This window comes from Leptidea sinapis, chromosome 20 (genome assembly GCF_905404315.1).
Source record: "Leptidea sinapis chromosome 20, ilLepSina1.1, whole genome shotgun sequence".
Taxonomy (NCBI): Eukaryota; Metazoa; Arthropoda; class Insecta; order Lepidoptera; family Pieridae; genus Leptidea; species Leptidea sinapis.
The window spans coordinates 4,729,935-4,742,392 of record NC_066284.1 but is presented as its reverse complement, the minus strand read 5'-3'; the positions used below and the strand labels follow the sequence as shown (position 1 = coordinate 4,742,392).

The window sequence follows — 12,458 nt, the reverse complement described above, 5'->3', positions numbered from 1 at the left end:
AGCAATGAATTTAGTTAGTGATTTAATAATTGTTGTCAACATAGACTTATCAACAAAAACAACATAAAAAACAAAAAAAATATTTAAACTAGCCGCTGCCCGTGAAGTTGTAGACGTGGATGATATAAGCAGGAAAATACTAGGCCTGCATAAAGGGTGATAATATGTAGCTTCTCTGATTGAGTTTTATGCATTTAAGTGCTATAGTTCAAAAATTATATTTTTTTAATCAACCCCCGCAAGACTCCTTGCGACGAAAGGAATATTCTTACCAAAATTTTAAGTCTCGGGGCCTTATACTCCCAGAGATATCATGATAATAGGTAGAGATCTGTTATATTATATATAGTACCTGGACGACCAAGCCTTGCTCGGATTTTTAAGAAGGTACAAAACTTGAACAAAAAGAAATTAAAAAGACATCTGGATTCGAACCGGGGTCTTCTGCTTTCCGGATCACCCAATGTCCACCTGAGCTATTATAGTCTTGTATATAGTGGCGAAATTTACCTTTATATTCTAATGTAGTATTCTATGTAATGTAATTGTAGCAGTTTCTCAATAAAACACGGATAAAACTACTTTTTATTAAAGTTGAAACCTAGCTAGATCGATTTCTCGTCCGTGAAATAACCTGTATACTAAATTTCATTAATTTTTTGATTCAGATTATATATATATTTAACTACAAGAATTGCTCGTTTAAAGATATAAGATACATAAATTAATTAAGTGTAACTTTTGTTGTTCGTTTATATAATGGTATTATTAGTTTTTTTACTTTCACTTTTACTTAATTTTTAATAAATTCATAGCTAATGGAAAGCCTCTCACACGAGCGGTCAACCCCTCGTAAACACTTTCGGTACTCTTTGTAGAGTTACCTCCAGGCTGCACCCCAGCCCTCTAGCCCTCTCAGTTCAAAGAGCGCGTCCCAGGGCAATGTCCAAATTATAAATTCGCATTAGAACGGACGCGCATGGTTCGTTTCCTATTTCATTTTTGTTCAATATCACCACTCTACTTTGTTCCACACCAGCCACCCTACTTCCACCCGCGCCTTAAGACGCCGGGAAATATCTGCGTTTTAAGCTATATTTCTTTCATCCCTCATTTTTGCAGTTCGTAGCAATCTGAAATCCAACACGTCCCCCGCAAGGCCCTCCCCGTCAGGGTGGCAGTCCCTCGTATTCTTATACCCGGATAAAAAAACGATTCTATTTATAAAATGTACGCACACTTGTGCGGCGCGTGTGCGTACGACATCGTATGCGTGTGTGCTCAGCTCATTTGCAAACGGTCTCCTGAGATAACGTCCCGCTGTCGGTTATATCGCTCTTATTACCTTTTTCCCTTGATTGTCGAATGTGTGGAAAAGTTTCGGGATCTTTCTCGGAATTAAATTGATTTCATCACAAAGGGAAAGTTTTGTGTGCTTTATTCCACGAGTTTCTAATAAGAATCCAAATCCTTCGGTTTGAGTATCTAATAATCATATCATTGTTATGATAATTCTATATTTTTTCATAACAAAAATAATTCGGTTTAGCCATTATAATCATATTTATCTACGTTGTAATCCAATTATTTCACGTTATTATATGCTATTTGTATTAAATACGTAAACTTTATTAAAACATACTCTGCTATAAATATTAGGATGAAGTTATTTTTATTGGTATTGTTTTCGATGAATGAATACATCACTACAGATCAAAAATGCTAGTGGCTTATCTTTCTTTCTAAAAGATACAACATTTTGACATTCAGCGTTTATCAAAATTGTCTTTTGGTTTGTTCGTCAAATAAATTTGAAAATTACTCTAGTCTAGTTAACAATTAAATACTCGTATCAACATTATAACACCAAAGATAAATTAAGAGTTCTCTCACTCATTTAGGTTTTGTTTCTTGCTTCAAACGATAACAAATAAAAAATATTGTTCAAGGAAAATTGTCCAAAAGAAGATTGATGTCAAATGTTCACCGTGTGATGATATTCATCTATAATGTTACCAAGACCAACCTGAACGGTTCAAATTAATATAAAAATATCAAAGAAGTATTCGCATATCTGTGATTGCCATTTATTTGTCTTGAATTAAGTATATAACATTTTCAATCATAATTAAATTATCATAAGTCAAAGTTAAGTCTTTGAGTCGTCGTCATGTTATTGCTGATGCTGTCATTACTGAGGAATTGTAGATAAAATATAATTTATACTTGAAAAAGAGCATCAGACGTCTCGTACACTCAGCGGCATGAACCCACGTATGAACATAATTATAAAAATTGAAGGCAACTCAAGGCCCGCTCCTTGGGACGTCTCCCTCGCTCCCGCGGCGTCGTGCATTTTTTCGTACATATTAAACTTACCCCCGTTCACCCCCACTCACTTCAACCCCGGGTCTCCTCTTTTTAATCGATTTTCCCAACACAAGGGGTGAGTTCTCTGGGGTGAATGTAATTTTTTATGCGTTTTTTCCATCGAAGGAGACCGTTGCCGGAGGTGCCATTACGCCACGGGTTGTTGAGAATATTTTAATTATAAGCATTAGCGCGTTTTATGATAGCACTTTCGCGCGAGTTTATAAATGATCGAGTACTAAAGTAATTAAATATTTGAATGCGGTGAGATTTCCGCGGGGAGTTGTGGAAGGAAGTTGGGATAATGGACGCAGTTGAGGCCACTCGGGCGGCACAAGATGGATATAAAATTCGATGAAATTATTGGTTAATAGCCGTTAAAATTGCTACGGGGAAGGAATAACGATTATACATTTTCTTTACGCCCTAACGGGTCTTATGATTTTGTACTACGAACGTATTTTTGCGGTCAAGAATTACACATTATTATGGATAATTCGGGATAATCTGTGCAATAAACCTGTTCACTCGACATTTTCTATTTTTTTTCAACAACGATGTATTTAACACGATGTACTTACTTAAACATACATAAATACAAAATATAAACATCCATGTCACGGAAATACCGGGATTCGAAACTGGGACCTCTGACTCAGTAGGCAGGGTCACTTAGCTCTGGGCTATATGCGTCATCTGCATTGTATCTCTAGACTCTAGAATAATCTATAATTTTTAACGGTATAAACCGTGTGCTCACAAAACCATTTGGTTATTTTGCGGCGCACTATTTTAGAGATTACACTAACAGTTACAATATATTTAATTTCCTAAATAGAGCTAGTAGATGGCACAAGTGTATTATAAGTAAAGCTACAAAAAAAGACTTCCTAGTGTTTTTTTTTTAATTTTGTATTGTACTATCAACCCGTATTAGCTACAGTAAACTAGCTTTTGGTTGCGTTTTCACCCGCTTCAACATTGGTTATATTAAACTTGTGAACTCGCCAAAAATAGTACCGCTTTACATCCTACCATGTTTTACGTTAAATTTTATAAAAATCGGTTAGATAATGTAGTAGATAAAGAGGATATTCAATATTTTTAATATTAATACGAATTTAAATTGACTTCCTGTTACGTGCAAAACTCTTGGGCTCTTTCCTCGGATTATTTTGATTCTTGTTGTACAAGAATCAAAATAATTGTCAAATATATATCATCAACAGTTTTATCATTAGCAATTCTTAAACTTTACCTTCATTGAAAAATTTTATATTTGTAAACTAATTACAGCCACTAACAATGCGGCAGTCTGGTTTACTAATAATTTAACAATTGAGTTAGAATAGAATAGAATATAAAATACTTTCTTGCGCCGCTTTTTCTCCCTCAGAGTGCCATTTGTTTTGCGAAGCGGTAGTAGTTTCTAATATATTAAAAATGACATCAAGAAGAATTCTAAAGGAAACAATTTTGAGAAAATAGATGCCATTTATGCCTTTTAATAGAAAAAAGTATATTTATTAACGATAGGGAGTGACAATAACATAACTTATAGCAACAACTCTTGGTAAACTAAAAGGGTAACACTTCGTAAAGGGGATTTGACATGAGGAGAAGAACTGATAAGAAACTCACAGCCCATCTTATCATCAAATCATATAATAGCTTACCCTACATAATATAACATTTTACAATTTTATGTGGTCTGCGCAGAATCACACAAGAACCAAGCACCATTATCCTCTATATAATCTACTATACTATAGTAAGCCTTCTTTGTCAAAAAATCTTTAATATGTTTCTTGAATTTGTGTTCAGTGAGTCCAAATTGAGAAGTGAAGAAAACAATACAATTATAATATAATTGGTAATCATTTACTGAACGCAATAATGATGCTATAATTAGATTAGTAGGTGCTAAGAGGATTGTAGTATTATCGCCAGTCCAATGTTCAATGAGTAGCCGCGACACCTATGGTTTCCGTTCATTCATGCTTGACTGTTTCTCTAACAAGGTGCATATTTCTCAGTCTTCTTAAGCCCGTGTAGGTGTGAGTTAATACTGTCACCACGTTATAACAAGAATATACTAACGTCATTACTACATATAATCCCTGCATCATGCTTCAATAAAGATTGCCACATCAAGACAATGTTTAACGGCGCCACTCTTCAAGTGGAATACTATGATTTGTAAGCCACTTTATATAAATTTATAAAACATTCTAAAGATATTTTGTTCCGCGACATAAACCAAAATAGGTTTTCTACTGTTTTTACGTATGTTTTTGGAGATACCAAGTTAACAGCTGTATTAACTACACAGATGATTTAAGTTTTCTTAAGTGTTAATTCCGCCAATATTATAAACAATTCGACACGTGTTTCGCCTCTGCACGTGGCGCCCTCAGGACATTTTGACTTGCCAAAAAAGAAAAGAAGAAGAGATCTTAAAACATCTTAAAAGAACTTAAGAAAATTTAAAACATTTACATTATGTATTTCCGCAAAGTAACGCCTACTTCAATAAATGTTTCTTGTTTACAAATGAGATAACTCACATATAGTTTAAGTACATACTAAAACTAGTATAATTCAAGCCATTTCTTATATTTAATTCATAATTGTTGCGATAAAGTCGGATGGAGAGAATAACAGAGGGCATTATATGACAAGACAAATGAAGTAAAATTCTACTCACCTTCTCTGAATCATGTCTGCAGGTCCTTCCTTTTTGTTAGTTAACTTTAATTAATAAGTTTTAAGTCACAACTAAAGGTAAAAGAGCAGTGCCTCCCAATGCAGCATAATGGGAGACACCTAGCCATGGTTTTTAAGTATTTTTTGTTAAAGAAAAAAAAATTTAAAGAAAAAATATAAAAAGGTGCTATGCCAAACAATTAGATGTAGTGATGTAAACTAGACTGGTAAATAAATTACTGGAAGAGAGAAAGTTTCGTAGAGTATTGTAGATTCTAAACCACGTCCGAAGAAAAAGTCAAATAATTATAAATTACCTAATGATCGTAATTACATATCAAATTCTGGTGATCTGAACAAAAACTTAAATTATATTTTCATTATAGTTGTAAAACCCATGAAATCTGTTATTCGCGTAGAAGTTATATCTCTTGCATCATAAACAAACTACATGTATAAAAGTCAAGCTATTAGCGACAAAATCGTTTGCTAACAATCGTCGAATCACCAAACATGGTGCGACAGGTCCACTATCGTCATGAAATGTCCCAAAGCGAAGGTTGGGGGCAGCACTTGTTGAGGTCCAGTTTAATTACCATCCATCAATGTGACGACCGCTGTATCGGACTATCTCAGCTCTAAACAAGAAGCCATTGATCGTATGGTATATCCATATATAGACGATTGAATCACTTCTGTCTTATATGTTCTGATAGATTGCGAATTGAAATGAACTAAATTTTTGTTTCTGTTTGCAACTCGGTGAAATAGTTTATAACCTAGTTCAGATTTGGAGTAATTTAAGGCTTATACGTTTCTTTGATAGATTTTAAAATAAAACTTTTATTACGTCGCCTCAATTTTTTTCATCTTTTGAATGTCGCACTCCAGGCGGCCGCGGAGTAGAGGTGGAGTTGGCTGAGACTACTAAGGAGCCAAATTTAGCGTGCACTTGAACCCCACATCAGTTAAAATTTTTTTCATAGTACATTATATTTTTATCTTTTTAATTAGGAAGGCATGACATTCATTTTTTTTTTTCTATAGCTTTATATGAAAAATTTTTAATTATTTATTTTTGGAAAATACTTGAAAATATTTGCCTCAAAGCTGAAAAAAGTTTTTATTAGTTTTTAAATTCAGTTAAACTTACACACGTAACTTAAACGTATAAAAAATATTTTATTCAAAGATCTCATTTCCTAAAAATAATGTTTGCTATAATTGCAATATCTAATAACTCAAACTGAGTTAACACACAGACTAGAAGAATAATGAAATTAAAAAATATAAAAAGCCACTCTTCACCTTAGCCTCCAGCTTACAACAACCTTAATGAGATGTAAATGAGCGAAGAAGTAACCGCCTTGGTGCGATATAATAACGCGTAACGACCTACGAGCTGGGATTAAGAAGCCCTTTGACTTACGCACCATTCTAAAAAGACCAATCTACTTTATAACACTATTGAAATTGCAACTTTAATAGCGAGGATCAGAGTTGAAATTCTAATAGAATCTAGTTTGATTTGAGAGTTTGCATTAAAGCATCGGGAGTACAATAATGTGGATTTTGAAACTAATTGGCAGAAAGGGTTGCGAATTAACGTCAGCGCTGGTCGCCGTGACGAAGACTTTGTCACTGTTAATAAAGATTAAAGAATCAACTCGTTTAATTCTGTTTCAAGGATGTTTGTGTTTACACTTTATATATTTTAATAACTAATAGTTATATTACCAATGTTATTGTTTATTTAATCCATAGCTTACAGTGCATAGCGTAATGGCCGCGCGTAAACTAATTTTCGGCGTCGAATTAAAATTATAAATAATATCCCTACAGTCCGGCGAGTTTAGATTTTGGTATTCAAAATTTTCTTTTCAAGACTAAGTGATTACTTTTATCAGTCGGAGCAAGCTGCGTTAAATAAATCTATCAGTAAGCTGTAACAGCTCCACTAAATACTGCACAAGTCTAGCACCAATTATTCCTATAGTATCCCAACACGCTTTTGCTAACAACAGCACCGACCTATGTTTTATGCATTTGTGAATATAAGTCGCATAAAGCAGAGTCCGAATCAATTACAGAGTTGGTCGAGCTCGTTAGAAACGCATCACGAATCTACAATCGGCTGTTGTGAAGTAAACAGTGTACCTGGTGCCAAACCAAACAATGGAGAGCCCAAATTAGGCCTTTATAGGGATTGCGGATTGATGGGGACTTCTTACGTCGCGCGATACATATCGAGACCGGATAATTAATGATTAAGGCTCATTTATGTATAGATCTATTTATATTTCGAATGCACGCATGGATTCTATTCACGTGGCACTCTGAGCAATATTCAAATCATTTGTATTTTGAAGAGTCAGGGAGACTTCTGGTCTTAACCCAGGAGTTGTAGAAAAATAAAAAGATTAATTGATCATGTGTCATTCGGACGGTTGGCTCAGTGCGAAAACATCGTCCGTAAACATCATGATGTTAATTAAAAAATTCTAATAGTTTTATCAAATATTTAACATAATTATATTATTTTATTTAAAAAAAATTTATTGAAATAGGCATTACTTTGTGGAATATGGGCCTTATGAGGAAGCTCGCTGTTGCTCAGAGGGCAATGGAGAGGGCTATGCTCGGAGTTTCCCTGCGAGATCGAATTAGATATAAGGAAATCCGTAAGAAAACCAAAGTCATCGACATAGCCGACGATCTGGTCAAGATCGCCGTAGTAGGATGGATGAGGGCAGCGCTAGACCGATCATCATGGCGATATTTGGGGGAGGCCTCTGTCCAGCATTGGACGTCTTCCGGCTGAAATGATGAACCAACCTTCAATGATTATTATCAGAATTAATTTATTGGATATGGCCATGAATAATAAATTAATGATTGCTTAATACTAGGCTAATCATTTTGAATATTTTCCTTAACAAGTGTTACCTATGTCTCCAAAGGTATATCTACATTAGAATATCAATCATCTGTTATTATTATAAGTTCTATAAATCTCTGATGTTAAAACATAATTATTAACCACGTCGTTTCTATTTAAGATTGTTATTTCTTTGACTGTGTGTGAAAAAAAAAATAATATTCTCATCGTGTATTGAAACACAGAATTCGAAACCCATTCGAAAGAAATGCCTCACACCCTCAGACTATAGGCTAACTCAAAATATATTTATATGTTATAATAAGTGTGGTTCGCAACATCTCACACCCCATTCGCAAGATGTTGCACGGCCATTATTTATTTATTTACAATTAGATACAATAACAGAAAACAGGACAAAACCATCATCATTAACAAGTACAAGATACTTTAGAAAAAGAGTGGTTTTGAACAAATGTTGATATATGTTGATTAATAGGATAGTTCCCAATTTCGTGGTAATCAATTGTTTACGCTTATTTAATATATTTTCTACAATAAAAGAAACATAAGCTATTTGCTACAAGTAAAAGAAAAAATTTGCCTATCCGCCAAAAATTGTCTAGCTGTTTCGAAGTTTAGCCGGAACAACCAACAGACAGACAAACATTTAATAAATATGTTTACATATCTAAGTACCGTATAATATAGGACATATTAACACCGATCTCATCTCTCCGCGCCTGTCACCAACTAACTAGTAGAATGTCTCATATTCTTTTAAATAGATGGCCCCCCTTAAATCATTCGTGACAACATACCAAGATTGCAATAGATATGCATTTTCTTCCAATAATTAAAATGATGAAATTATCTGTTCCAGGAACCAATCCAGCTACGGTACCGCATCATCCTCAACCGCAAGGCCTGATAGTTGAGACCGGCAACGGAGCGAGTGTACTGCAACTTCCCGCCACCACGCTCGAGCAGATACGTCACATCGCTGCCGATCCGGGAGCATCCACGCTGCGCTTACCTCCCCCTTCCCCCGAAGTTCCTGTCGGCGCCCGTGAACTGGACTATGACTTATGTTACGTTTGCAAACACTGCAAGGTAGCTTTTCCTTCTGCAGCTCCACTCCAAACGCACCAGTCCAGGTCCTGTTACGCTGGCCGAGACGCCTCAAGAGGTGTAATCCGTGTGGTGCAACCCTCGCTAGAGTGCAGATATTGTCCGGGGGAGCGGTTCCGGAATGCCGTGGACTTCCGACGGCATGCAGAATGCGAAACTCACATACGAAACCAAACGCCGCTGCTCCAACCACCGCCAGCAGAGCCTTTAACTCATGAAATGGAAGATGTCGTCAACCAGATAACGTTGCTAGCGGCGCGCGCGGCCCAAGACACCACTTCGCCGAAGGACACCAACGTGAATTTCTGCGTTCCTGGTCCACGATTTCCCCAGCCAGGGGAATTGCCTCTGGCCAGCGCAGGTCACTAATACTATCCCGAAATGTATAGTTACTACTAATGAAGCCCTTCGCTCATAAATCGTTGTCCAACAACGCAACAGTTCACTATTAGATCTTAAAGCTTCTTTGAATGTCGTCGCGTTAGACGGTACTTTCCTAGTTATAATATTTAAAGCTTTTAGTTGTGTAAGTGTAGGTTAATAGGGCTCGGCCGGCGGTTCCGCGAGGGACTGCCAGACCGACCGCGTCGCCGCCGCGTACTGGGAGGCGGCGCCGGCGGCCCGGCGACACGCGTCCGCCCGTCCGCACCGCATATCATACGTTAGACAGGTTAATATATACGTTTATAGTTGCGGCGGTCGCGACGCGCGCTCGACTCGAGGCGACAATATACCCACCATCTTCTCCCAGGAAAGCAAGTTCCTATCTTTATGGCATATAATATTATCGATATTGATAATTACGATTTAATTATTTGTTTAAAGCTATGTAATACATACATATAATCGTTCTAATTTAGATATAGATATTATGTTCTCGTAAGAAGTTCCTGATGCATCCTATATGTATGAAGATATAATATATACGTATATGATTTTTTAATGTGAGGCGGAGTTAGGTACGTATGTTAGGCAGTAGAGCGGTCGTCCTCTCGCGCGGGTCATGTTTGGAACGGAATAACGGCCACGAAATCGAATTAAACGCGACCCTCGGAGCTTGACGTGTGACGTGACTTTCGACGAAAGTGACGGATACTTAGTCTCAACCATGGCAGTAGGGACGCGGGAGGGTGCGCCGGGGTTCGGACATGTCGAGAGCCGCCCGCGGAGACGCGACAGAACCGCGTAGGCTTATCGGTAACAGTTAATTATTGTAATGATTATTGTAGCAAACTTTTCCAAAACGAACGAACTCGAAACTCGGGCTGCGCGCCAGCGCTCAGCCTACCTCGCAAACAAGTGAGTTTATTTTGGAACTAAGTGTGATTCTTGAATTTTTATTGATATTGTAATGATTATTAGTAGTGGCATAAGTGAATCAGAGGCAAGTGAACGTACATGCAGCGGCGGTGCGGTGGGACGCACCCGCGACAACTGCCCGCGCTAAATATGCATGTATGTAACAGCCTTAGTGTGTACGTGGAGTCCCTTATATTTTCAATGGCACAGAACACGTTATAAGTATATTTTACATATTTACATTTTATCTAGCGGAGTCTATTACAATATATTATCTACGAGCGGATCCTACTACAACATTGAGTTTGTTTTTTATAAAGTGCAATGTTATATTCCACCGGTTGCCGGCGGTCCTTGTTATAGGTATTGTGCAATGGGGCGAACGTGCGCGGGAAACGTCTCCCTTCGACAGCTTTACACCTCCCAAGAGGCGTCTGGGGTTACATCAACGTTTCAGATAGTTCACTCGGTGTTCAGTATTGCGGCACTTTCTTTAAAATATAATGCATTATATTAAAACTGACATTCGAAATATTTAACATCTGTGGCAGACGCGAATCGCGCACGCGTAGTTTCCCGACGCAAGGCGAGCGTCTTAACAACTTTATTATTTTGTTTACGGCGTTATTAAATTGATATTAATTAAGATAGCTCCTATTTAAATTTGTTGAGGTGTTCAGTTCGCAATCTCCACCGCGTAACGTTTGAAGAGGTTTATTTTGGTCGTTTTTTAATTGGAAGGTATGATATAAGTTTATTTATATACGAGAACGTTTCTGTAGAGCGTTGTCGTCTCCGCGGCTGCGGAAAGAATCATGGTTCCTATGTATATTTCAATGTAACGCATGTAGATTTCATTATTATTTCCAAACGAGTTATAATTCGGATGAATGTGTTGTGTCCGCCAAACGAGCCGCCACGGCCATGTTGTTTGTTAAGTTCTAATGCATGTTCCTTTCGTTTTTATAATGTTTAGCATATTCAGCTCTTTCCTATTGCCGAAAAACATTTTTGTTATGTAAATGTGACTAGAACTCACTAAACTAGATATGTAATGGTTAATTACGAATATAAGTTAAACGATCGTAAAGGTAGCGTGTCTATCATAGTTCCTATACTGTATTGTAATACTAAATTATTTTAAAAGTTCTTTAATAGTAAAATATACCGTTCCTACTATTTTACCTGTAACGATGATTTTAACGTGAACTGACGAATGAGGATGAATTCACATCAAGTTTGGTGTTACTCTTAAAGCTTTGTTTTACATTCAAATGTGTCACTCTTGTTTATGTTTCGCTGTTTATTTGTAAACTGGTATTTGGTTGTCAATATTATTGTCAGTAGCGGCGGCCTACGCGCCTACGAACCAAACACCCAACCAACAGATATCGAACACATTGTCAGGTGTAAATGGTAAGAATAAACTCAAAGTTAGTTTATCAGATACCCGAGTTTTATTTTAATTCCTTCGACAACCTTCAGTTACCCTTTGCATGTGGAATATACATTTCTGCTTCTTCTTATTGTTAAGAATTTACTTCGATAACAGCAATAAAGAAATACGTCATAATCAAAAACTTAAATGGAAGAAGCTTGATGGACATTAAAACACAGTAAATAAAAGCCAAATTAGGGCAAAGATGAAACTGATGAGCTCTCTGTAAATACCAGTGGGAGGCTCCTTTGCACAGGATGCCAGATAGATTATGGGTACCACAACGGCACCTATTTTTGCCGTGAAGCAGAAATGTGTAAGCATTACTGTGTTTCGGTCTGAAGCTACGGCGTGTAGCTAGTGGAACTACTAGGCAATTGAGACTTAGCATCTTAAGTCTCAAGGTGACGGGTGTAGTTGTAGTGCCGCTCAGAATTTTTCGGTCTTTCAAGAATCCTGCACTGCATTGTAATGGGCAGGGCGTATCAATTACCATCAGCTGAACCTCCTCCTCATGTCGTCCCTTATTTTCATAAAAAAAATAGAACAATTGCTTGGAAATGAATGGGGTAAGTAGATCAAAATGGTTACAGAACAGTATCCCAGAGATGGTCAAATAGTTTGAGGCAGGCAGCA

At 36.9% G+C, this 12,458-nt stretch overlaps 1 protein-coding gene across 1 annotated transcript in view; it reads left to right on the top strand.

The window, feature by feature from the left end:
• Positions 1-11,803, top strand: part of LOC126970283 (zinc finger homeobox protein 3) — a 177,461-nt gene extending 165,658 nt beyond the window's left edge. Inside the window, exon 5 of the mRNA XM_050816104.1 lies at positions 8,838-11,803. Within this exon, the coding sequence (XP_050672061.1) occupies positions 8,838-9,454 (617 nt within the window). The 3' untranslated portion in view covers positions 9,455-11,803. The remainder of the gene's footprint in view (positions 1-8,837) is intronic.
• Positions 11,804-12,458: the final 655 nt, after the last annotated feature.